Source organism: Neopsephotus bourkii, unplaced genomic scaffold (assembly GCF_033783945.1).
Source record: "Neopsephotus bourkii isolate Nb327-2 ecotype Australia unplaced genomic scaffold, CSIRO-AGI_Nbou_v1 NB_1027, whole genome shotgun sequence".
In the NCBI taxonomy this organism is placed as follows: Eukaryota; Metazoa; Chordata; class Aves; order Psittaciformes; family Psittacidae; genus Neopsephotus; species Neopsephotus bourkii.
The window spans coordinates 1,850,830-1,878,123 of record NW_026901516.1 but is presented as its reverse complement, the minus strand read 5'-3'; the positions used below and the strand labels follow the sequence as shown (position 1 = coordinate 1,878,123).

General features: G+C 40.7%; 2 protein-coding genes across 3 annotated transcripts; both read right to left on the bottom strand.

Moving 5' to 3' along the window:
• Positions 1-7,111: 7,111 nt before the first annotated feature.
• LOC133216116 (histamine H3 receptor-like) lies at positions 7,112-11,882 on the bottom strand. Its single transcript, XM_061360556.1, has 3 exons — positions 11,265-11,882; positions 8,453-8,619; positions 7,112-7,910 (listed from the first exon to the last, which is right to left on the bottom strand). Exons 1-3 carry the CDS (start codon positions 11,551-11,553, stop codon positions 7,125-7,127), a joined length of 1,242 nt encoding a protein of 413 aa, XP_061216540.1. The 5' UTR covers positions 11,554-11,882; the 3' UTR covers positions 7,112-7,124.
• A 4,636-nt stretch (positions 11,883-16,518) lies between these two features.
• On the bottom strand, positions 16,519-22,229 carry LOC133216098 (histamine H3 receptor-like). Of its 2 annotated transcripts, none has more exons than XM_061360526.1 (3): positions 21,786-22,229; positions 20,127-20,293; positions 16,519-17,866 (listed from the first exon to the last, which is right to left on the bottom strand). In XM_061360526.1, exons 1-3 carry the CDS (start codon positions 22,027-22,029, stop codon positions 17,072-17,074), a joined length of 1,206 nt encoding a protein of 401 aa, XP_061216510.1. In that variant the 5' UTR covers positions 22,030-22,229; the 3' UTR covers positions 16,519-17,071. The 2 variants fall into 2 exon arrangements, with proteins under 2 accessions (XP_061216510.1, XP_061216509.1); XM_061360525.1 differs by having other exon boundaries at positions 21,741-22,228.
• Positions 22,230-27,294: the final 5,065 nt, after the last annotated feature.

The window sequence follows — 27,294 nt, the reverse complement described above, 5'->3', positions numbered from 1 at the left end:
AGTTGCTCCACTGAGGGTGAGGTAGTCCTCTCTACCCGACATGACCATAAAGTTGTGACACTGTCAGCAGTACAAAAGTCCATTTCGCGCTGTTCCCTCTCTGGATATTTCTTAACACAGCCAATATGTCAAAAATCAGAAAAAAAAACCATTTTTTTAACCCCAGCAATCTAATAATCTGCACCTATGTTATTAATGTCCTTTAAAAAAGGCACTTAGATAAAAATCTAGTAAACTTGGAAGACAGGAAAGAAAAAAAAAGATGGACTTTATTTAACCTGTCAGATCTTTTCCAGCCCAGAACTGGATGTAGGATAGAACTGAACTATACCTGTTGCTTTGCTGGCTCCCTTTCTTGTTAAAAATACATCCAAAGAATTCTGCTAGATCTCTGTGGTAATTGATTTAACTGATCTTCAGACGTCTTTTCTAACACCTATGAAGCTACTTAAGAAGAGACATTCAGATATGGCTCAAGGTCTTTTATCAAAACCAGAGGTTTTTTGCTACTTTGTTGTTTTAGAATCATGGAATAGTTAGTGTTGGAAAGGACCTTAAGATCATCTAGTTCCAACCCTCTTTCTATGGCCAGGGACACCTCACACTAAACCATATCACCAAGGCTCTGTCCAACGCAGCCTTGAACACCGGCAGGGATGGAGCACTCACAACTTGTTTGGGGAACCTATTCCAGTGCCTTACCACCCTTACAGTAAAGACCTTCTTCCTTATATCCAATCTGAACTTCCCCTGTTTTAACCCGTTACCCCTTGTCCTATCACTACAGCCCCTAGTGAATAATCCCTCCCCAACATCCCTATATGCCCCCTTCAGATACTGGAAGGCTGCTATGAGGTCTCCACACAGCCTTCTCTTCTTCAGGCTGAACTGCCCCAACTTCTCAGCCTGTCTTCATACAGGAGGTGCTCCAGTCCCTTGTTCATCCTCGTGGCCCTCCTCTGGACTTGTTCCAACAGTTCCATGTCCTTTTTATGTTGAGGACATCAGAACTGCACACAATACTCCAGGTGAGGTCTCACGAGAGCAACTCAGAAGGCAACTAGCAACTGCCCCTCACATTCCCTATTTGGTTCAAACTTTTCCTTTCTACCATTCAAGATCTGTGTGACCCAAACAGAAGTATGGCAATTCAACACATTAAATTCGAATATGCCAGCAGTCTATGTATGGGTGTGTATGTAGTCTATGTGTCTTTTAGTCATCCATAAAAAAGACTGTGTATTTTTATCTATTGGAGCACCAATACATGAAATGCAGTTTATTGCTCAATATTCCAGGTGAAAAGTTTAAAAAGGCAGACAATATTTTTGCCAAATTAGGAGTAGCAAAACTCCCCTGAGCTGATCACTAGTAGTGGCTCAACACCCCAGTGCAAAGGAACAAAATGCACAATCACCCTCAAGTGGAGCTACTGTTTTAGTGTCATCCTCCTCTCACTTCCCAGCATCACTGGAAGCCTGAATCCCTATCAGTATGAGTGACAGTAAACCTACTGATTTCAGCCTGTGATCCCAATCAAATTAGACATGATTTTTTCCCTAATAAGTCCTGCCCCTCAAAAATAATACAAATAATGCAAACAGTTCATTTTCAGAGGTGATACCTATTAACTTCCATGGCAATATTCCAGAAATTAATTTGGCTCAGGTCCTGTAACAGGCATTTGCACTGACATACTGTCTGTATATACTCAAGGACTGACTCTACTTGCAGTCAGTTGTCAAAAGCAGCAGAATCAGTTCAATGTAAATGTCTCAGCAGGTAACTCCACTAATTTTAACAGTTACAGACAGTTTTCCCTTACAAAGGGCTAAAGACAGAGCTAAAGTTGCTAAGACCCTTAGCATGCCAGGGAAAGCAATAGAAGTGAAATCTGTCCTGCTGGGGAAGTCATCCAATCCCAAAAGCCCAGCTGAGAGATCCCTTGAAGTTGTTCACTGTACAGATCAAGGCAAGGTCCTACTCCACTCTAGCTTGGCACAACTTTGCTAAAGTAGCTGCAGGTTTACCAAGACAGCCAAGCTAAAGCTCTGATCTCTAGAAAATGATGGAGAAACATATCCAAGTACTCACGTACAAAGCTGAGCTGCAGCTTCAACATTGTAAGATGACCCAAAGGCAAGCTGCTTACAAAGGGAGAAATCTCAGCAATCCTGTTACACCAGGTGCTAGTAATTCCATGCTTCTGTGATAAGCTAGATAAGGTACTCACCCTAAACTAACCAACCAAACAGAAAACCAGGTACTTCTCACCTGGATCAGTTCCTAGACTAAATATCCTGCATAGATGCACAAGCCCTCACCTACAATGGCAGTGGGGCAGAACCATGGGGCCAGGAGCAGCAGCAGGAAGGTAGGAGGGACAGATATTTTAGCATCGGTCCACTATTAAATAGCCTAAAGTAATCATGAGAGAAAAGCCCTTTATATCAGAGGAGAGGGCACATTGCTGAGGTCCTGCTCTCAGCTCAGTATTACTTGTCCTCCTTTTCCATGAGTGATATAAGGCTCTGCTTTAAATGCAGAGCACAGGACAGTTTCTATGCACAACAACTCAGGATGAAGTCCTGCACTAACTTATTATTATCTGCATTACTAAAATCTTCCTTTCTTTGCCAAGGCAATAATCCCCTCCCCTAATCTTTTCTGCAGCAGAGTAAATACTAGATGTAATATAACAGATCTGGTGTGGTTTTAACAGAAAGTGCTGGTGTCACATCGTGCAGGATTGTACGTATAAATGGCACCTTTTGAAAGGATTTGCAAGGTTTAAACATGCCATGTAGCACTAGTGACATCTTCAGGAACATGCAGGTCGGAACAGCGAGAGGAAAACATCCCAAGAATGAGGCTTCTGTGAGAAGCTAACATAAGGAAAACTAGCAGATGTACTCACAGTGCCTGCATTCACAAGCTTAGCTGGGGATGAACATGCCCTCTCAACTGCTGTCTTAAGGGATGAAGTCAGGGGTTTAGCTCCTCTAAATAATGCTCTGGAGGAGCTTCTCACTTTGTTGGCAATGCAGGTACTTGGGGAAAGCAGACCTCCTGTTTTAGAAGGCACCTACACAGCAGTGTGACTCTCCTCCTTCCTAGGAGTAAGAAATAAAAGCATTGTCTTTAGGGGGAGGTTGTGTTTCTTCCTTGGTCAGACCTAGGGTGTTCAAGATATGCCAGTGTGAAGAGGACAAACGTAAATCATTGTACATTATACTATAGAAAATGGGGAAAGTGAATGGCTGATTTTAAAAGCTCCACAGCCCAAGAGAGAACACATCAATGATGAGTCACTATTGGTTATATTGAGTCTTCTTGCAACTGAGTTTAACAAATACTCTTCTTTAATTATAGGGTGATGAGGGAGAGTTAATCAGGGAGCAAGTATGCATATGAGAGAAGACCAGAGCACTGTGCAAACGATAGCAAGAAAGTCTGATCCAGCTCCTGGAAAAGGGGCTAGAGGGGAAAATCCTTGAGAGGGCAATCCCTAGATTTGATGATATAAGGAAAGAGACAATCTGCCTTTTTCATTTCTCTTCTGTTCAAGAAAGCAATCCCTTCTGCACAGAAAAAAAACTGGACTTCACCTTCATCTTCTCTCCTTATATGATGCTGCTCCAGTTTTGCCCTACAAAAATCCAGCCACTCTACTTTATAACACTTTACCCTATTTACACCAGGAAAGCTATTTCTAACTCACTTCATTAACACTGATGGTAAAACATTGGTTTTAAACTAAATGCATGCAGTTAAAATCAAAACCAAAGAGGAACTGTTTTTTTTTTTCTGATCTGACTGCATCTGTTAAGTTTCTTTGCTTAAAACGTCTGATATTAATTTCTGATATTTTTAAAAACTTTGCCTTAAATAATTTTTTTTTCATTTTACATCATGTTAATTCAAGTTCTTAAAACCCTTCCAAAATATTGTGTCAGAACCTCCATACCAGCAAAGGGAGTCCGCTATGATTGTTTTATTAGGAATACAGGTCATTAGGGTTTGGCGTTTGTGAGATAAAGCAGCACTGTCATTTTAGAAATACCAGGGATGAGACCTGCTCTGATGTGATCATATGCAAGAACCTTGGGTTCTACCCCAAAATTGCACTAGTCTAACAACAGGTAGGCTAGGAATGGTAGTTTGTATAAGGTAAGGGAAGTTATTTGTGGCTGTGTTAGATTGCTAACACATTACAATAGGTTTCACTCGGAGAATATTAGATTTCTGTATAGATCTTTTAAAAAAGAAAGACCTTTCCACAGTACAAGAAATGAGAAGGAAAACAGTAATGTAATTGAGAGCATGTTTAGTGAAAGAGCTGTGCCAGTGTGCCTGGGGAACTGTTGAGCAAGGCACACAGAAATATGCGCCATAGCAAATTTATCAGCAGTATGACGGTATGGAGGAATTACCTGATGCAAAATGGGAAACCAGGCACTACGGGAATACAAGAAATATGGTAAGGCTTCAAGGAAAAAAGAAAAAGGCAGCACTGAAGGATGCAATTGAAGAGAAATTGATATAACAATAAAGTATTAGGATAGCACTGATAAAAAAATGAAAGGGTGGGATCTAGAAGTGTTTTGGGAGAAGAAGGACAGGAGACTCTTGGCAGGCAGAGCTGAGAACATAGTGGGGAGCCCCTGGTCAGACTGGATTTGCCCCACTTACATGATTTCTTCCCTGGAATTGTTAAAAAACTGTAGATGAGGCCCTCAGAGACATGGTTTAGTGGTGGTCTTGGCAGTCATGGGGTTATGGTTGGACCTGATGATCTTAAAGGTCTTTTCAAACCTAGTTGGTTCTATGATTCTGTAACATCACAGATTATGCCACTGTGGACAACTTCAGTTCCCCAGGTATGGCTTGAGAAGAACACAACACAAACACGAGCTGGGACAAGGCCAGTCTCAGAAGTCCAGTTAAAACTTCACCAAAATGCTAGGACAGAACTGAGAGCAACCTGCAGGCACTCATGTACCCCAGGTCATGACAACCTAAGTGTAACAGTGCTACAGGGCCCAAGGTTTATGTCAGGGGTGGGGATCCAAGTGAGATTGGTCATGGCAGTTAAGGCCTTTTGGGTACCTACAAGGCCCTCACACAAATAGCAATAAAACCAAATTTTCCTTACCAAGATTTGCTCAGCAAGAGGTCCTTCATCAGTTCTTTCGCTTAAAGTCCAAGGATGTTTTATGCAGGACTATGCTGTTTTTCAGCAATTTAAAGTGCCATGTCTCCAGTACCCAGACACTCCTCCTAGAAAGTGTAGCACTGTCTTTTATTCAGTTCTAGTTTTTGCACTTAGACACACACATGAATTTTGTTTATAAAAGCTTTTTCTTCACACATTTTCGTAGCAATTTTCATGTTCTGTACTTCAAAGTAGAGTTTTACTCTGGTATTTTGCAATAGGTTCAGGTTATTTTGTTGTTATGTTTTTTTTCATGTGTAAGAAAGACAGGAAGTTGCCTGGTCAATCTCACCAAACCATACATGTGTGAAAAGTCCCATACAGTTCTGCCTATCCAAAGAAGAGAAATTTGCATCTGACGGTGGTATCAGTTTTCCCTTTAACCAGCACCTTTTTTGATGCCTTTCATCAGCATGAACCCCATGCCATATCTTGCAGGACCTGCACCAACCATGAGTTCAAAGCATGTGTAGGGAGAATTTCATGTCATCAGCACATAGGTCAGTAATGCTGCTTACTTGTGCAACTTCCACAGGGACTCGTGGTCCACAAGAACCTTCTTGGACTGAACCCTCCCTCTGACAGTTCCCAGTGTTTCTGCTGCCTTGCTCAAGGATAAGTAGTACAGTGTTCTCCTGTGCCTTTCTCTGATGGAAATAACTTCTACATCAGAAGAATAAAAAGACTAATCAAGACCCTCACATAAACCACGTAATTTTTATTGCCTATCAGCTTCTGTCTGACTCCTCTATCCTACTAATAATAGCTCAAAAGAAGTGAGGGAGACAAGAGCAACTGGATTCCTGATTTATTTCCCAATACTGTACTGTGGCAACCAGTGACATGTTGTGTTCCTCAAGGGCCAGTATTTGGACTGGCGCTGTTCAACATCTCTGTCAGCAACACGGACAGTGGGATAGATTGTTTGTCAGCAAGCTTGCTGACTCCAAGCTGTGTGGTGTGGTCAACACACAGGAGGGAAGGAATGCCATCCAGAGGGACCTTGACACACTTGTGAGGTGGACTGATGCTGACCTCATGAAGTTCAACCAAGCCAAGTACAAGGTCCTACGCCTGGGTTGAGGCAATCACAAACACAGCCTGGGCAGAGAACAGGTTCAGAGCAGCACTGAGGAGAAGGACTTGCGGGTGTTGGTTGATGATAAAATGAACATGAGCCAGCTTCACTGTGCTGAAGCCAACCATATCCTGGGCTGCATCAAAAGGAGTGTGACCAGCAGGACAAGGGAGGTGAAACCTCACCCTCTACTCTGCTCTCCTGAGTTCCCACCTGCAGTACTACATCCAGCTCTGGGGCCCCCACATAAGGACATGGATCTGTGCGTGTGAGTCCAGAGAAGGCCCTGAAGATATTCAGGGGGCTGGAGCACCTCTCCTATAGAGAGAGACTGAGAGAGCTGGGCATGTTCAACCTGAAGAAGAGAAGGCTTGAGGGAGAGCTTGGAGCAGCTTCCAGTACCTAAAAAGAGGCTACAGAAAAGCTGGAGAGTGAGTTTTTACAAGGTCAGGTAGTAACAGGACAAGGGGGAATGGCTTTAAACCAACAGAGGGGAGTTTTAGATTAGATATGAGAAAGAAGCTTTTTACTGTGCAGGTGGTGAGGCACTGGCACAGGCTGCCGAGAGAAGCTGTGGCTGCCCCATCCCCAGCAGTGTTCAAGGCCACGTTGGACAGGGCTTGGAGCAACCTGGTCTAGTGGAAGGAGTCCCTGCCCATGGCAGGGGGTTGGAATGAGATGATCTTTAAGGTCCTTTCCAATGTAAACCACTCTATGATGTAAGGAGTTACACCTCTTTATTTAGTAAGAAATCTAGTATCTGGTAATTCCAGTGTTACGTAACTGAATCACATCCCTCATTCAGCTTCTCTTGAGCCTTTCTTTTTCAATCTAAAAGTAGCCTGATCTCAATGTTGCAAACTTTTTGGGACATAGTATTTTCATGAAAGCCATTCGAAATTTAATGTGACAGAGAGGGTAGAGAAATGGATTCAGAGAGGAATTGAGCCACAAAAGCCAAAAGGTTATTTCATACAGGGACTTATGGATGCACTCTCTTTGGCAGGCCCCACGAATGATCATTAGTAAAGTGTATGGAGCCCAGCAAATGGCAAACACACACACAATTATAGCAAGTGACTTTGCTATTCTCTTGTCCTGCTGCAGTTTTGACCCAGACCTTGAGCAGAAAGAAACAGAAAAGTTATTTTCTGGCGTTACGGAATTGGCTCTGGTTGGACATGAGGTCTCAGTTACCAAAGACTCTTTCTTTGGCCTCATGGAGGAAGAAATACTGTCCTCTGCTTCTGATGGAGGAGAAGATGCTTCTGGACTTGGCACAAGGCAGGATCTCCAGGACAGGCTACTGGTCCTTGAATGCTCACAGCTCTGGATGCTGCCAACCCGCTGGCGCCTCTGGATGCTGTGGAAGATGTGCACGTTGAAGTAGGTCACCAAGAGCAGTGGCACAAAGAACTCCAGGGTGGACGCACACAGGAGGAAGAGCCAGTTGCTGAAGAACTCGGCATAGCACTGGTCTGCTGGTACCACGCTGTGTCCAGCCACGGGCTCCCAGAATAGGATTGCTGGGCAGTAGAGGAGAAAGGCAAAGACCCAGATGGCCACCATCTTGATGACAGGGTTGGATGTTATTCCCTGCTGGGCTCTGTAAGATACCTGTGAACGCACCAAGAGGACTTTTTGCCTCATGTCCCCAGGCAGTCACTGCAGTTGGCCCCCACTCTCTATCCTGCTTGTTCTTGCTCCTAATCTTCCCCAGGATTATTTGGGACCATATCCCAGGTCTAGACATTCTCAGCAGTGTTCTTCACTGCGCTAGCCCCACTGGCTTTTCCTCCCATGCCTGATTTTAGGTCCAAACCCAAATCCAGTTTACTTTGAATTTCCTTTTTATTGTCCCCTTTTTATCCTGCCTTACCCTTTTCACCCCTCAGCCTGCTCTCCCTCAAGTAGCAACACAACAGCAACCTGCAGCAGAAATTATGAGAAAAGTTCTGCTCTGGGCTGGAGCATGCTCAGTGCAGAACTTTTACCCCATCAAGCTGCAAATACCCAATAGTCTCCACATGCTCCACATGTATTTTTGAGGGCTTTTAACTACATTTGAGCTTATGCTCATCAACATGGCAAAGGTTGGTAAATAAAATCCTCCAGTGGTGTTTTGACAAAATCAGAGAAGCTATAAACAAAGTACTTACAGCTTTAGTAACTGACAGAAAACGATCATAGCTGATAAGAACAATGCTAAATACAGAGGCAGTGCACAGGAGATAGTCCATAACTAGCCAGAGCTTGCAGACGCCTCTTCCCAAGTGCCATTTCCCTGTCAGGCTGTAAGGGATGTAGAGAGGCATGCAGAACACACCTATGAAAAGCAACCACAGAGACACCATTTGGTTGATATGTATTGCAAACACTAGTCTTGGAAGCAGAGAGAGACAATATTCTGGTATATGGCTAAAAAAAAAAATTAAAAAAATATTAAATCTATTACAGTGAATATGTAATTTATATACAGAAATTCTTATATTCCCATGAAATCTGACAGTGTCTTTCTATGTATTAGATCTTACTGCATTTATGTACAGCAATTGTTGGGAATACGTTCAAGACAAATCAGCAAAGAAGGATCTGCTGAATAAGAATATTGCAGTCTAACTAACTTAGAGTCTCTAAAGAAACATAATCGGTGCTGCAGCATGTATGCACTGTGGTTGTGCTCTGACGTGTAATCTCATTGCTGTTTATCTTCTAGTCTTTTATCTGTGTTAGAGTTTTCCCCCAAACACATCTACAGGTGTTGCTGATGTTGGTTATTATTGTGAGATTGGTAAGCATTTGTAAGCTACAGAGCATATATGGGGCAGTCTGCACGGTGTCAGGAAACCTCTTCTACAAGACACAGAGTAGACAAAGCAGACGTATGAAACCTTCTCCCATTTTTAAAAGGTAGTTTAATTTCATACAGGTTCTCCAGCTGACATTAACTCCAGAAATCATTTTTTGTTTGTTACGTTTGTTTTTTGTCCCAAAGGCCTTCAACTGAAGTATTTTTATAAAAAGTCATGCATTAGTTTTACTTTTAAGCCAGCAGCTTCTTCATTTTACCACTAATATTTTTTTTCAAAAGTATGGTGCAATATCTGATGCTACATTCCTGGAAATGCTGATCTGCCAGAGACAAAGAGAAAACTATATGCAGCTTCAAGATCATTTCAAGCTCCTCAGATTCTTCTTTTCTTAGTACGTACAGCAAGAGCTTAGAAGTTACTGAACATATCTAGGCAGATGTGGCCCACTGACAGCTGATAAGACTGTCAGCAGCAGGGAAATGCAGACAGAGGTTTCACTACTGATGACTTGTTTTAACACACACCTCAAACACAAGCAGCATCCCTTTTGTACAAAATACTCATTTTTCATACTTGCTGATGACAGCTGCTGCTCTCGTCAACTTCAGTGGGATTGATGTTTGGCACCACATCAAAAAGTAACAACTACTTTTAGTTATAGATATGAATACAGATGCAAGAACCAGGCTTTAAGCATTTATATTTGAAATTCTTCTCACTTTTACTAATCAGTAGATGCAAAACATGTGAGTCACATGCCTAGAAAGATTTCAGACTTCTAAGGAATTAAGAAAATATCACAGCATCTTCAGAAAGTAAAGCATTTTCTGACTGATCCTAGAGACAGTCTTACGTTTAAATGGTCTATAGGCCAACGTAACACTGATACAAATAATTTCCTCTTGGTTGATTTAAGACTCCATTAGGTACCAACCACAAACAAGAATTGATGTAGAAGTATTTAAACCTCTAATGATGTAGAGATATTTAAATCTCTTGATTAAACTGTAAGACAGGAGGAGAAACAGACTTTTGCAGAAGACCTGAGCAATGAGATGGCAGTTCGAGCACAGTGTCTGGCTGAAGCAGGAAGCAAAAGCTCCAGCACACACATTATTTGGTTTCTGCTGCATGGGGCGAGTCCCAGAATTAGTCACCACAGATGATAAATGGCATAAATCACAGAATTTCTTAAAGGCTAAACTCATACTTCACTACGGAGCCCCAACAAACTGCAGTTACAGGGGATAGTATTGCCAGAGGTGGAGTAGGTTGATGAGTGCTGTTTCCCTCCTCTTAACTCGGCGAATACTGGTCTCTGTGACTGTCTTAAGCACTTCTGCAAGAAATACCTCCTTGCTAGCCCCAAGTCCAGGTGTTTGCTGGAACATCTGCCCCATGACCATGGTTTTGTCAGGCTTTTCTGTCACGTAGGCTGTCTCCCTGGCTTGAACACTGAAGGCATTCATGTCCCCCACCTCTTTGCCTACCATCATGCACCACAGCTGGATCCATGGTACCTCCAGGGGCCAACTTTCTTGACTTTTTCAATGACACTATGGAAAGAGCGGACTACTAAAGAAAACAGATGGGAGATGCCAGCAGGCTATTGCTGCCATCAACCCGTTTGATCTATAGGTTGCATTGCACTGAGTTAAAGCCAGTATAAAACCATAGTCAAAGTGTTTTCTAGCAGTGTAACACACTCAAAAGCCGTTAGTACTATGTAGAAAAGTAATTAATTTACCTGGATGTACCACAGGTAGCTGCATAAGAAAACAGTCACACTGTCAAACATAATCATGTCCTGAAGTGTGTGATGAACAATCTTACAGGAGGAGCAAAGTAAATCATAAACTGTAGCAAACAACCCCTTTTCTTCAAGTGGTATTCACATACAATAGTTGCTCTTTTTCTCTGAAGCACCATTAAAAATATTTATATGAAAAAGGATGCATTTCTCATTCTAACATATTGTGACAAATAATAGGCTGTTAAAACACCTCATGCAGCTTGCACCGTTCCTTACTCTCCCCCCAGACACACACCCGGCAAACAGTTCTCTTAGAAGAAACCACCCGCCCAGAAAATAAACCCCACTGCTTCTCCTAAGATTCCCAGGACAAAAGCAGTACGTGCCTCCCCTGCTGTGACTTACCTACTGCAAAGTCAGAAATAGCAAGATTGAGAAAGTAATAGTTACTCCGATGCCTGAGGTTTCTGTCCATGATGAAAGCCAGGATCACCAGGGCATTTCCAAGGATGGTCACCAAAGCGAGCAACACCATGAGGAAAGCCAGCAGCACCAACACGCCCAGGGAAAACTCGGAGCTTGGTGACTGTGTGGACCAAGTCTCATTCCACGTTTCAGCCATAAGCGGAGTTTCAGCAGTGCTGTTGTGCATGTTGCCTATCCAGCTCAGTTCAGTCTGGGAAGAAAGTTGCATCTGGCAGAGTTATCCAAAAGGCTGAGACAAGCCTGTTAACAGGCTGGGATTAATACTGACACATCCAAAGAAAAAGATCAGAATATACAGGTAATGGAACACAAGTCTTTAGGCCTGGAGTCTCTAACATTCCTTGATCTGAATGCACCAATTGGCCTGAAAACAAAATCTATAAAAAAACCACCTTATAAGGAGCAGCAAGTTCACACTTTAAAATACACTGTCTCTTTCTCTCCTGAAGGTTGATCCTTATCTACTGAGGTCAGAAGAGTTAGTCTGAAAACAAGTCTGTTCACCGTCAAGCAGTTGCATATTAGCAATGTGTAAGCATTTTTACACAGAATTCTGCTGAAGCTAAAAATAGATTTAATTTTCACTTCCCCAGTGGTCCAAGTTAAAGAAGGATTTGAATTATTACAATTCTATTTCTTACATTAAAATGTAGGCACTGTTGCTGCTATGCCACTTGCTAAATTTTATATTTAAGAACAAATGTGTATTTCTTAATGTTGCTGGTTAAAATCTAGTTATACACAGCAAAAGTATCACCTTTTCAGCTCATCCTAATCAGACGCAAGTTTAGCTCTGGGCACAGCAAACCAAATACCTGGACTTCGGAAGACTTTATAAGCATGGCCCACCTAATCCTCTGCTTCCTAGCCCACACAGTGCCAAACCCTTACTCCTTTTCAGGTATGAGGAGGCATATTCCTTCCTCATCACAATTTTCACTTATGAGTCTATGATTATCCCTTTAAAAAAAATACAAGTGTGTTATCCAAGCCATTACCTAATATGTGCAGAAAAGAGAAGCCATCCATTTTTAAATATACATTTAGAACCATGGAAGAAATAAAGCCTACAGGAAACACTGAAGTATTGTAACAATAAACTAATTCCATTTATTTTGCTTAAAGTACACAGAAGTTGGCAGTCTTGCATGTCTGTGACTCATGCCTGCAGCTCACCATCTCCATAACACCATGACACATCCTGCAACCAGCTTTTTGGGTTGCAGCCATAAGGATGTATGCTTGAGAAGATATAGGGCAAGAAACAAGGAAAGAAGGGGGTGGACAAAACATGGAGAGGAGAGGTGAGGGACTCTAGTCTTGTCTTAAGGAGACAAAGGGAAATCATAGAATCATAGAATGGTTTGGGTTGGAAAGAACCTTAAGATCACTTAGTTCCAACACCAATACATCATAAAAAGTAATTAAAGCAAAAGATGTAGGGTAACAGGAACAGAAGAGACCTTGGGAATAATAAAATGTGGCAGACAGACACCTGCCTCAGGTGCATGCACAAAGGCAGCCTGGGGAACACACAGGAGAGCCTAGAGCTCCCTGTGCAGTCATAAATCCAATCAACAATATTCCTAGAGGGTGTCAGGGAGAACTCTCTGATGCAAGTACTGAAAAGGTCAACAGGAGTGACACACAGCTAGATCAGCTCTTCACTGGTAAAGAGGAGCTGGTTAGGGATGTGAAATCAATGGCAGCCTTGGCTGCAGCGACTCTGAGGCAGAAGAGTTCAAGATGCTAAAGGGGGTGAGGGAGGAGAGTAGCAGCACAGACAATGGACCAAAGGAGCAGACTTTGGTTCATTCAGGAAAGTGGTAGGTGGGATCCAACTGGAGGCGCTCTGAAGTGCAAAGGAGCTCAGGGAACGTGCAGATCTCTAAGAACAGCAGCCTCCATGCACAAGAAAAGCCCATTCCTATTCTCAGGAAAACAAGTAGATATATCAGGATACTGGCTTACCAGCAAAGCTACAATGTGAAAAAGCAGAATGAAACAGGAACAGACTACTAAAGGAGAATTTAGAAATGTTGCCTGGCCATTTAAGCATGATGCTAGGAAAACCAAAGCTCACCTACAGCTGATGCTTGTAGAAGGGCATCAAGGACAACACAAAGAACTTCAGCCACACCATTAATAGTAAAATGTTGAATAAGAAATATGTAGACACTTTTTTGAATGGGGCCAGAGATGCAGTGAAAGTGGATGCAGATAAAGCTGAGGTACCCAATGTTTTCTTTACTTCATTCTTCACTAACTAGGTCTCCCTCTCCTCCATGCTTAGTGAATGAGTTCAGGGAGGAGACCTGTCAGGAACAGGTGAAAATAAGGGAGGGATTACTTGACAGGACTTGACCCATAAGAAGAGCCCATGGGACTCAATGGGCTGCACCCAAGGCTGCTGAGAGAACCAGCTACCATCCTTGTAAGGCCACTTTCTAAGGTCATGGAGATGAAGGGAGGTTCCCAACAATTGAAGAAAGGCAAATGGTGCAACCATGTTCTAATGATGCCACAAGGCTAAAAGTTGATCCTCTCTTTGATCCCTGGGAAAATACTGGAGCAAGTCCTCTTTAAAGGCATTTCTGAGAACTTGAAGGAGCAAAAGGTAATTGGGAACAGCCAGCATGGGTTTATCAAGGATACATCATGCCTGAGAAACTCAGTTGTCTTCTTTGATAAAATGTCTAGATTAGTGGACAAGGGGGGAAGAGTCATTTGCTTTTAAAAATGAGGGAATAAATCAATGCTGAAGTTTGAATCATAGGGACTGAGGAGGAAATTTATGTGGTCTATCCATCCTTCCTGTGGAGGAAAACCTTAGCCTGACATAAAGAAGACAGTCATTATGAGAATTGTTAGGGTTAAATACTCATCCAAGAAATAAACTAGCAAATGATACCACAAGTTTTTCAACATGTATGCTTTATTTGCTGCTTTTTTTAAGACCTGAGAGGGTCAAGTTAGAAAAACACTGCTGTGGTTTGAGTAGAACCTCAGAGTCATATGCCACTGTCACCATGTATTTACAAGACCTATTGGACAGCTGCAAAGACAGAAGAAAACTCAAAGGCATGGAATGGTGAAATGGGTGAGTGAGTGGGCAGAGAGACTTGGCTTAGAAATACTTGGCAAGTGAAGTCATTTGTTTCAGTGCATGAAAGGTATGCCCAAGAACAAAGGCTGAATAAGTATCCTACCATAACCCTGTAAAATGTTCCCTAGGGAGAAGAATTAAGATGCTGCCTTGACCAAGGCAGCTTTAATGCTGTGAGCACAGCAACTAAGTACTTGATTTACCCTAGGAGCAGTAAGCAAAACTTTCAACAACTAGAAAAATACAACAAATTCTTGAAATACAGAGGAGTGGAGTGACAAAACAGTTTGAACACTGCCTGTGTAATACATGACATCAAAAACATTGATTCCTAGTAGCTTCACTACTCTAGCAGCACAATGTGTGGTTTCAGATTTGCTTCACTTTGTGCTCCCTGACAAAGCCATTTTCCGTTAGTGCAAAATGTGGATACATTTTGCCTGTCAATAATTTTGTAGGCCATTTTTCCAAAGTAAACGACACAAAATGCAAACTGAAATTTTATGCTAAGAAGCACAGGAACGGAAAAGCAGACAGTTCAAATACTTTCCCATTTTGGTCCTAACTTCAGTTTCTCTGTTTAACAGATGCTTATTTAGTACACCAGTTATTCTATAAATGTTATAAGTGTGTGTTTTGGGGGTTTCTTAAGCCTCACAGAAAAACAAACACCACAAAATCTATGCCAGCACCTTATCTCATGACAGTGAAAACAGCTGCGCTGAATCAATGACTTCCTCCCGAAGCTGTATCTCTCTTAGCAATCAGCTCACAATCCATAACGCTACCCGTGTGAGGTAAGGGAGTGTAATGAAAATGGGTGGTGAAAGATGATCCTCCACCAGTGTGAAAACTGTTAAGAGAAGTCTTCAGTTCCAGACCTCTGAACAGAATGCTATTTTAGCTCCTCAAAGCCACCACTATGATTAAGCTGCTTACATGTGTTTGAATTGTGCTTGCAAAAAAGTACTCTGCTTTTGTAACACTTCTGCAGCCTATTTTAAATTAGATAAAAAAATACTGTTTAAATTGACTATTGCTCTTCATTTTTCTGTGCATCAAATTTCTCTTTCCATATTTTATAGATTTTTATACATGTACAAAGAGGAAAGAAAATTACATAAAAGAGAGAAGAAAAGTTAATCAGTGACTTTCACTTACCCATCCATTAAAGCCTTCTGGGTGAGCTGCAACACCCAACACAAGGTGAAAAACTTTGCCACATGGAATGGCTTATAATCAAGCTCCATTGGCTTCTCCAACACATCTGTGCACTCCTTCCAGCACTGCATATTCAACCATTTTCTTTATTAACAGCTGCTTAAGACACCTCTGTATCAGCTTTCAGACCTGTGTGAATCCCATTCTCAAGCAGCAATAGAAACCATCAATCAGTGATAGAAAAAATCCAGTTTTATACTGGTCCAGCAGCAGAGAAAATCCATATAATGCCACAGTAACAGGACACAAAGAACCGATCTAGTATAAAAATCACCCTTCCAGTTCAAATTTGTTCCAGATATTTTGATAGAGTATCTTTGCACTTGCAAATCTTTACACCCAAAAGGGTATCATCTATTCTCGCAGAGCCAGCCAAAATCATCAATCCAGTAAGAACTTTTCATTGCTTGCTCTGCCAATCCAGGAGGAATGTGATCACGTGTCCAAACCAGGCCAATCTTTTAGGTAATCAAATAGTGCACAAATATGGTACTAAATATCATTTAAGCATGACCAAAGAGGCAGCCACTGTCAGGAAAAGAGACAATACTGGTGAAAAGAGTAACAACCATTTAAGCCTGTGACAATTTTAGAATGACATGCTTTTAGAATCCTAAAATCAACTAGGTTGGAAAAGACCTTTAAGGTTATAACCAATCTCAAAACGCCATTACCATGGAAACTTTCATTCTCTGAAAATCACCCAGAATTACTAACTTAGGTGTCCTGTGTCCTGCAAGACCAGGTATGGACTATATTAACATTAGAAAAGGACAGGTATGCCAGATTAGGCAGTTCACTCACTTGCACGTTGTTTGAGTTATAATGTTTGAATTACACTGAATTATAATGACTACAGGGCACAATCTTGTCTTTGTAATAGTTTTTAAACCAAAATTTTACTGCTCCCTTGAGTATTTATACAACCTTCCAAAAATGTAGCAGAACTGCTTCTTCACTGAGAGCTTTGGGTTCACAAATAGGGCATAAATTTTAATTCAACACGCACACAAACAGGTATCTCCTTCCAATGAACCTCTATGGAGTTATCAATAGATGATTCTTTCATAGTACCAGCTCTATATTAAAAAGAAATGAAAACAACAAAAATTAAAAGCAAAAAGTACCTCAAACCCACAAACCACAAAGGATATCCAGCAAAAAGTGTTATTCTTTTCAATGCACTGGATGGTGTTTAACCTGGCTTAATACCATCAAAAAAAAAAAAAAATGATAGCCTGAAAACTAGCAGAATCAAGGCAAATGCATACCTCTGTCTCACTCTTCACCAATGCCATTAGTAAACAAAGTTTGTTTGCTACTTCTGCTTAAGATACATATGAGAAAATAGTACTATATAAGAGAGGAACATTATCTGTAAGACATTTACTTTAACTTTCTAAAAAGAAGGTGTCTTAGGTGATCTCAGTGTTGCAGACTTTTGGGGACATAGTATTTTCATGAAAGCCATTCGAAATCTCATATGACAGAGAGGGTAGAGAAATGGATTCAGAGAAGAATTGAGCCACAAAAGCCAAAAGGTTATTTCATACAGGGACTTATGGATGCACTCTCTTTGGCAGGCCCCACGAATGATCATTAGTAAAGTGTATGGGGCCCAGCAAATGGCAAACACACACACAATTATAGCAAGTGACTTTGCTATTCTCTTGTCCTGCTGCAGTTTTGACCCAGACCTTGAGCAGAAAGAAACAGAAACATCCTTTTTTAGAGCTGTGGAGCTGGTTTGTGTTGGAGATGAACAGTTAGTCTCCACTGCTGGTCTCCATGGCCTTGTTAATGAAGAAATACTGTCCTCTGCTTCTGATGGAGGAGAAGATGCTCCTGGACTTGGCACAAGGCAGGATCTCCAGGACAGGCTACTGGTCCTTGAATGCTCACAGCTCTGGATGCTGCCACCCCGCTGGCGCCTCTGGATGCTGTGGAAGATGTGCACGTTGAAGTAGGTCACCAACAGCAGCGGCACAAAGAACTCCAGGGTGGACGCACACAGGAGGAAGAGCCAGTTGCTGAAGAACTCGGCATAGCACTGGTCCGCTGGTACCACGCTGTGTCCAGCCACGGGCTCCCAGAAGAGGATTGCTGGGCAGTAGAGGAGAAAGGCAAAGACCCAGATGGCCACCATCTTGATGACAGGGTTGGATGTTATTCCCTGCTGGGCTCTGTAAGATACCTGTGAAGGAAAAGGACATGTTCTATTTAGACAGCATTTTGGAACATCTTAAAAAAACATAAGCAGTTAAGTCAAACACAATATTTGTTCTGTAGTTCTCCAGACACCTAAAACATCTTCACTTACATAAGGTCCTGAAAAATTCTATTAGTCTTGTTCATCAAATACTGTAGCTCTGTGGTTAATACTTAGGTTTGGAGAGGACCAGAAATTATGATGGCTAAACTACCATTTGGCTTCCAGGTGTGAAAGGATATGCCTTGTTTTCATCATTACTACAGTAAGGTAGCAATAACAAATCAGTTTATGATTCATGAAATGCCCAGGCTCAGAGGAAAAGCAGCTGTGGGACGTCTTTCCTCAACAGACAAAAGTAGAATCCAGGTTGCCAGAAGTAAACAGGATGCCATGTAAGACTGCAAACACTAGACAGTGTAATTTTTGATACTGTTTCCTCTTGCTATAGCAGAAAAATCTTCATGTAAGCTTTAATATCCCTTACTTTATTGAAACATTACCTTGTAAACAGCTCATGGAAATCTCAATGTTTTTGTGTCTACCCAGGCTGCATTAATTAATTTTACTCTCTTGCAGTAAATATCTATCTTTGAAAATAATACTAAGAGACAAAAGCATCCATTGTTAGGAAACATGAGAGTTAAAACTGCCCTTGTAATAGCCCAGCAAGTATGTACAATACATACTTGTAGCTCTTGGTCCCCAGCATCTTTCAGAGCACAAGATGATGAAAATAAGAAGCTGGACAGTTTTATTTCCTCCACACTGTTCAACATTTGTCATCCCAGGCTTTACTCCAAACCAGAAGCACTACCTTTCTCATCAGCTTCCACTGCTGTTCATTATATGCTATACAAGTAGTAATGAATGGTGTCTTCACAGCCACACATGGCATAAGGGCTATTGTCCCTATTTTACCAGTGACTAACAGAGCACAACTGCAGTGTTTCAATCATTATTTTACATTTTCTCTTTTAAACACCTGTAGCCTGAAGTTTCAGACTTCTCTACATCTTACAGCATTATATCAGCTCAGAGCCCAACTCCAGTTCTGCAACAACTAATTTGCATCCCTTTGCAAGAGCACAACCATTTCAGTTTAGTCGGCCGAAAACAGGAAGCTCATCACAGCTTCACAAACAGTTAAATCTGAAATGACTGGCCCCTGGCCACAAGCTAGGTTTGCAGCAGAGGCAGAGGTGGATCCCAAGTCTGTGAGGAAGCATGATAACTTTTCTTTATGTTACACTGTCCTGGACTCACTTCATCCTAATTACATAAACAGGAAAAGCAAAATATGATCATGTAAGTAAAGACTAGCAACAGTGTGTAAGAACATGGAGCTGAGTTGTGTTGCATAGGTCTTTTCAGTTTACATTTCTCACATTTTAACACCTGCAATTTCATGAGTATTTTTCAATATTACTGTTTCTTAAATACAGGGATTTTCATTCTTAACTTAAAAAACCCCAATCAACCCTAAAACCACACCAGTGGGGAAGAAGAGATTAGGCATTGCAACAGCACTTGCCAAACAAGAACCTCCCAGACTAACACAGCCCATGTCACTTGAGCTAGCACACTCATCAAAAGCAAAGGATGTTGATCATCTTCCACCTGGACCAAACATCAGGTAGAGCTTAGTAATGGTGAATTATTTACCACTGGATTCCTCAGATATCTTCTTAAGCAGAAGAATGGTAATACTCAAGAAGCACCTCTTCTCCACATATTTTGGTTCATTCTTTTTGCTTAAAGTGATTAGTTTCCACCCAGCTGCTTTTTAGCAGTACATGTCAATCACCCCCTGCGGTAATGAAGAGCCTCATCTGATCTCCAGTCAGTCCATCTCACCTCTCTCTCCATATCTTCTTCTTTTAAAATTTATCCCAAGACTAAGCACATCCTTGACTCAACCTAGTTTTCATTACCACTATTCTAATGACCAAAGCCCAAGTTCTCCACACTGCTGCTGCCCCTTTCCTACCTTGACCTTCCCACCTTCTCTGTAGTGTAATTAAATAATTTCTAATCCAGGCAGCAGGAGGAAAACACTGAAATCATAGGCAAGACATTGTCCTATCTCAAAATCCCAATGCAACATTGAAATATCAACATTTCTCTAGAAAAAAAATGGTACAATCATGAAGGACTATTTAGCTTCTAGTGTTAATTGTGAACTCTCAGAGCTTAATAGAAATAGCAATATATATAAATCAATAATTAGAAAAGCTCTTCTTACAGCTTTTGTAACTGACAGGAAACGGTCGTAGCTGATAAGAACGATGTTAAACACTGAAGCTGAGCACAGGAGATAGTCCATAACTAGCCAGGTCTTGCACAGGCCTCTTCCCAAGTGCCACGTCCCTGTCAGGGCATAAGGGATATACAAAGGAATACAGAACACACCTGTGGAAATAAAACAAACACACACGTCAGTAAACACTGCAGCAGTGCTCATGAAAACAGAGACATTACTGCAGTATCCAATAAAAGCATGATACTGACTGAAACTGCCATGTGGAAGGCTTTGTATTGTCATGCAACCAATGAACACTGTACTACAAACTAGGCACCAGCAACATAATTAATACCTTTCTGAAAGGCATATCGTGTTTATTGTGTATCATTATTACTTCTTCTGTTTATATCACCTGCTAAAGGAAAGAGCAACTGACTTTTTAACCTGCTGAAGTAAACACTATTCTGTATTAACTACTGAAAGTAAAACAAGCAAAAACATCTTTCTCCCCAGTGTAATTTACTAACTGCTTTCTACAATAAATTATCCAATTTTCACTATTCTGTTCTCTTAGAAGCATGATAAGGTGCCTGAAAATGCTCCAGAATAAATTTTTCTAGAAATACAATATGAATTTCAGACTAACCTTTAAAACTATAAGATCAAAAGGCTGACAAAACCTGCACAGTTAATTAAGTACACCCAGCCTAACACTTCTTCTCATCATAATTCTAGATCATAACCACTTTTCAGTGGTGGGCTGATAGGATATTATCTATGGGAACAAAACAAGCAGTGGGAACATACATGAGTGATCCGCACCCATAGATATCTCAACATAGGCTGTTAAACCCAACTGTTGTGAAAGTGCCAATATGACCTTATTTTAATGAATTTCTAGCTCATAACACTACACACACAGTCCCAATGCAGACTTGTGAGGCTGAAGCATTAACGGTGTTGTTTGCAATGATAAAGAATCACTGCATCTACAGAGAAAATAACACTGGCTCTTTCAAGCAGAAAGTTGTTTTATAGATTTTAGCATTCAGGAGGAACATGCTTAGAAATTGTTTGTTATTTTTGTTTACCTGTACAAATACATATTTCTACAGTATGACTCTAGATAGAGCATGTACAGCAAAATGGTTAAAACTACTATTCATTGCCATTTCATTACAAACTTCGGTAATTATTTTATGAAAGTAGAAATCTTGAAATAGAGGGTATCAACCATGTGTGCAAGATCTGCCAGATAATGTATACTGTATTCAGTTTGGCTATCCAGACTTTAGTCAAGACCCTTTACAAACAACTCCCACTCTTTAGTATTCTAAATGTATTCACAGACAGTAGTATTTGTTCCTGAAGTGATAACATTAAGCATTACCTATGTACCTGACAAAGGATGCATTTCTCATTCTAACATATTGTGACACATAATAGGCTGTTAAAACACCTCATGCAGCTTGCACCGTTCCTTACTCTCCCCCCAGACACACACCTGGCAAACAGTTCTCTTAGAAGAAACCACCCACCCAGAAAATAAACCCCACTGCTTCTCCTAAGATTCCCAGGACAAAAGCAGTACGTGCCTCCACTGCTGTGACTTACCTACTGCAAAGTCAGAAATAGCAAGATTGAGAAAGTAATAGTTACTCTGATGCCTGAGGTTTCTGTCCATGATGAAAGCCAGGATCACCAGGGCATTTCCAAGGATGGTCACCAAAGCGAGCAACACCATGAGGAAAGCCAGCAGCACCAACACGCCCAGGGAAAACTCGGAGCTCGGTGACTGTGTGGACCGAGTCTCATTCCACATTTCAGCCATAAGTGGAGTTTCAGCAGTGCTGTTGTGCATGTTGCCTATGCAGCTCAGTTCAGTCTGGGAAGAAAGTTGCATCTGGCAGAGTTATCCAAAAGGCTGAGACAAGCCTGTTAACAGGCTGGGATTAATACTGACACATCCAAAGAAAAAGATCAGAATATACAGGTAATGGAACACAAGTCTTCAAGGCCTGGAGTCTCTAACGTTCCTTGATCTGAATGCACCAATTGGCCTGAAAACAAAACCTACTAAAAAAACCACCTTATAAGGAGCAGCAAGTTCACACTTTAAAATACACTGTCTCTTTCTCTCCTGAAGATTGATCCTTATCTACTGAGGTCAGGAGAGTTAGTCTGAAAAGGTTCTGATGCTAGATAAATCCAGATTTCTTAAGATCTTTTTAAAGCATGCATATCTCTAGAAGAGCAACTAGTGGGAAATATGCAGTTTTCCCAAGCTCATATTTTAAAATGCAAGTTCTTCTTTAAACAACTTGATCTTTATCTGTAGAGATCAAGAAGGCTGATTTGAGATCATCTCTTGCTTTCCTCCCTTCCTCTCTTGTTCTCTCCCTCTCAAAAGTGTTTTGCTTGCCAGCCCTATGGACAACAACATTTTCTGAGATATTTTTCCTTAATCTTGGGTACATATCCTTATGAGAATATAAACTACTTTCCATTTCATTCTTGTTTATCTAGTCTCACTCTATTTCAGCAAGTTTGTGGTCTCTCTCTATTGTGTTATAATTGTTTGTTGACAAAAAGCATGGTCAACTTGGTTGTTGCTGTGTTGTTCCTCTTTCTGTGGACCCTAGGGCTGAAAACTGCTATGCTGTACATAAGCATATATACAGTTACTTACCAGAGCAGTTAACTAGCAATGGCCCAATCCTCAGAGGTGAGTCACAAAAATCCCACTGAAATCAGTTTCAAAACTCCTAGCAGCAGCCCCAGTGACACAGCACTTCCCAAACCAAAGGAACTAAATCCTGACTCCCTGAACATGAATGAGAGCTTGGCAATAAGCTTTCATAGGACAAGGCTTTTCTTTCCACACTGGTGGGAGAAAACGTATGTCTTTCACAAGTGCTTATATTTTGTGTGAGTAATGAAGCCACTTGCAGAGAGCTGAGTATTCCACAGTTGTAAAAATTCAATCACTTTTATTATGGGTTCTAAAACCACTTTGGTGTCTAATTTTAGACACTTAAATTTGAGAACTATTGGCTGTCATGTCTGTGCTTCTGTTGTGGGAACAAATTCATTAGCATTTGCCAAATGCTTTTACTAAATGCGTGAGCTGCAGCAGTACAATAAATGCAAAACTTTATTATCCATACAAATATCCTCACAGCATGTACGTCTATTACTGCTTTAAGCTTTATTTTGTTTCCAGGTAATGCTTGAAATGTAGAAAACACACTGCGGCAGCAAGTACTAAGTAATACCACTAGCCTTTCTTCTGCTAGCAATATTGAAGCTGATCTACATGTGATTTTGGAGTTCCAAGCAATTCTGTGGTTGAAAAGGAAATAAAGTGGTGAACAAATGTAAGGTCAAACTAAGGGTTTGTACAATCCTGTATTCCAGCTGTCTCAACTGCCTGTAGTCTAAGGAATTGTGTAAGAACATGGCAAAATACACTGTTGGTGTGCTCCCCATGCCTCCAGCAATTTGTGGGTCAAGGTGCCAATATGGCACTAGAAGTGACAATCATTTTATTTTCACTTCAACTTCTAAATAGTCACCTTCTTGCCACAAGAATTTCTGCTTCTGCATTTTATTGATCATAAAAGACATCACAGGCCTCGTATAGGCCTCCAAGGATGGTAACAATCCTTCTGCCATTGCTTCCCTGCATTTAAATCCAGAGAATGGCATGAAAATTGCCATGGATACTGCCAAATCATGGATCTTATATAAACAGTTACCATGTCCCAGTTATACTTTTTGTTTCCTCATACCGAACACAAATAATCCTTTGTGACAGGTCTCACCTTATCATGGAAGCAAGAGCTCTCCTGTGCATTCAAAGCAGCAATCCCTTGGTAAGAAGCACTGCATCTAGGGCACTGCACAGAGGCAGACACAACATACCTGCTCCAAACCTTTGTCAGCGAGTGCTCAGAAACTGTGCTGAGTCACGTATCCTAAAGGAAAGTATGTAAAAGGTTTTCTTCTTTTGGACATGGGGCTGCTTGCCTTCAGTCACGAAGGGGTTACCCCGCAGAAAAGGGGAGAAGACACAAGCTCTTCAGTATCCTTTTCTACTGGAAACCTTTGGATATTGCTTTGATTTCTAACTTCATCCAGAAATGCCAGCTTGAGCTGGTAGGCCTTCTACAGACTGGCACCTATGATGAATCAATGCACAACCACCAGTCTCAGAAGAAGAGAATTTGTTACAACCTTCTGAAAGCCCCCTGAGGATCAAAAGGCTGCAAATATCTTATAAAGTCAGAAAAATCATAGACCCAAACTGCGTTCCAAAAGAACACCATTTTGTAAAAAAACTCATGCTAATAGACAAGCCATGAGGCTGAAAGACACTTTTATAGCAATCACAATTAAAACTCGATCCTCTTAATAGCAAAGCCCTTACTCAAGTTCTAGGCATTTTTTTCTTGTGAGAATCCATGCTAAAATTATTAAAGCTACAGTGTCAGTTAAGATACTGATGTAATTTGCGACCACTTAGAATGGTGCAATTACAGCTTTTTTTTGCAAAAGAGAATATACTGGTTTTGACCCTTCTTTCTCAAACTGCTTTACAAAGTACAAATAGAAAGGTTCTCATCAAATCTTAACACAAAATCTTCAGTGCACAGGAGCTGAATTAGAAAGGTTCTCATCGAATCTTAACACAAAATCTTCAGTGCTGAGAAGCTGAATTAGAAGAGTATTATGAGTATTAAACAAAGAATCTATAACTATGATTAAACCAGTCTAGAACACACGTCCAGCTAGAAAAATATCTGAAGTAGATGATAAACCACGGATTTTCTACTGGTGAAGTGTATGAGCCGTTCAATGATAACCCTGTAAAAAGGTATGGAATTTTTATTCCAATACATGTGCTAGACAATAAATGCATAGCACAGATTAATACTCAAAAGAGAAGCTTGTAAGAATGACAATTCTTTTCCATTGCTCAACTGTCTTGAATTCATTAAGGCTCTTCTATCTGAAGTCTCTGTTTTACAAATACCTGGCAGTTCTTTAGAAGGCACTTTTCTAACAAAACATTCCAATCAGAGACCAGGTATAAACTCTGGCTCTTGGTCCAACAATTTGAGCAACAAAGAAGAAGAAATCATTCTGATACTAACTTGTAGGAGATTTCAGTCCTGTAATGGCTAATCTGGTTTCAGCCATACCTGTGATTTGTTTCTAGAAGAGCAAAGAAAAACGGTAGAAGAAAGACATAGGACAACTCTTCCACAAGTAGGGGATGGGTATACAGCTTATATTGTCTTAAATAAATTTACATTTGATCACAAAAACTGTTAAAACTGCTGCTTCCCTTTAACATTATATATTCTACTAGGACATTCTTTTTAGAGTTGTTGCAAGTCATTTTTGTAATCTCCTTCCCTTGCTGGGTCCCACTCGCTAGTTCACATACACAGAATTTGTTTAATGCAATATAATTTCTTATCAGGTTTCACAATCAAGTTCTGGACTGAAGAACATTGAGGCTCTATTCTAAGTTGAATTTCAATACATTTCTCTGATTCTTATCTATAAAACTTCAACTTGCAGGAAAATATTAAACCATCATGCCTTATATTGATAAGTAACATTACTACATTGTTTATCAGTGTGAGTTTAGAATATCAGTATTTATAATAACACACTTAACAGTAGTATAATGATTGTGTCCCCAGTTTAAGCAAAAGCAAAGGCTGATCCCACCTTTGTTACCTGGTAGGGGAGGAATCTAAATCTAAAGATCTCCTGTCAGTACACTTTAGGTAACAGAGTGCAAAAATTCCTTTCTTTCCTGTCATCAGGGATCCTTTGGCTGATTCTGCTTAACTTCATTTTACCACAGAAGCCTGCAAATATGGTGAGACATACCTAACAGGAAAAGGCAAATCTTTCTCTTTTCTGCATAGAAACATACCAAAGGCTACAACTTCTCTTAATATCTGTAAACTTTACACAAAAATAAAAAAGGATGACTTATGTCAGCAACAAACTAAATGGTCGTTAGTTATGAAAATTACAGGGTTATTGTGATTACAAGTGTTGTCTCTCCTGTTTTTGTCACATTTTTCAATTAACAAAGGAATACTAAACTGAAATTACTATAGTTCAGAGACAAAAGATATCAGTACTTCCAGTCTGTTCAAGAGCAATACTCTGTCTTCAGAATAACATACTTCACAAGGACATACTTCAGCATACCCAAACCTCCTCAGATAACAGTCTATCCAAGGTTAGACTACAGGAACCTGCAACTTCCACAAATATTATAAAGCATAATTTTACTTTTTTTAAGATACCTGCATATTTTTTTTTGAGCAGTGGCTTATGGCCTCAGAGAAGTGACTTAGGAAGCACACCAGCTGCTTTTAAGAGTAGGCTGACAGAACCAAAATGTTTTATAGCTGAGTTTCTAAGAATTCAGGTTCTTGATTTCCATATTAACAAGCCAAATGCATTATAGGCAATGACGAAAATCTGAGGATCAAAATATATATTGTGGGTCTGCTGCTGCTGTGCTCTACATGGGGAATAGGTTATTTCTGTCCTTTGGTTACCAGTCTCAGGGACTTCAACTGCTACATTTTTTGGTCCTGACAGGTAATGACCACTGCTCTGCTAACATTTCTGAGTTACAAAGTAGAAATAATTGTTCCACTTAAGTGATGGGATACAGCCTCCTTGAAGCAGGGCTACTAATCAAAGAGCAAGAATCACAGGTTCTTTAAAGCAGAGGTATGCCAAGGCATCACACCCAAAGGAAAAAAACCTGCGTTGCAAAACTGCTATAAAGCCACATGAAAGCTTGTTCTTAGAAAAGAAAGGAAGTTTAAACTTACAAAATGCTTACAAACAAAAACAGGAAGCAAATGCAATTTCTCTAACCAGAAGTGTTCACAAAACATCTAGCCAGCACTTTATCTCTGAAATAGCCTGAAAATACAAACAAGTTTCCACTTTGATGGTCTGTTTCCAGCTGTTTCATGGGATAGGGGATTCATTTTGCTCACTGGTTGAATGACCTATATGGTCTATTTCATTTATGCAGCAAGTGGGTATCAACATTCCGTTTTGGGGGTTTAGATTTTGCTAACACACAACACTGAAACACAAGATTCTTAGGGACACAGAT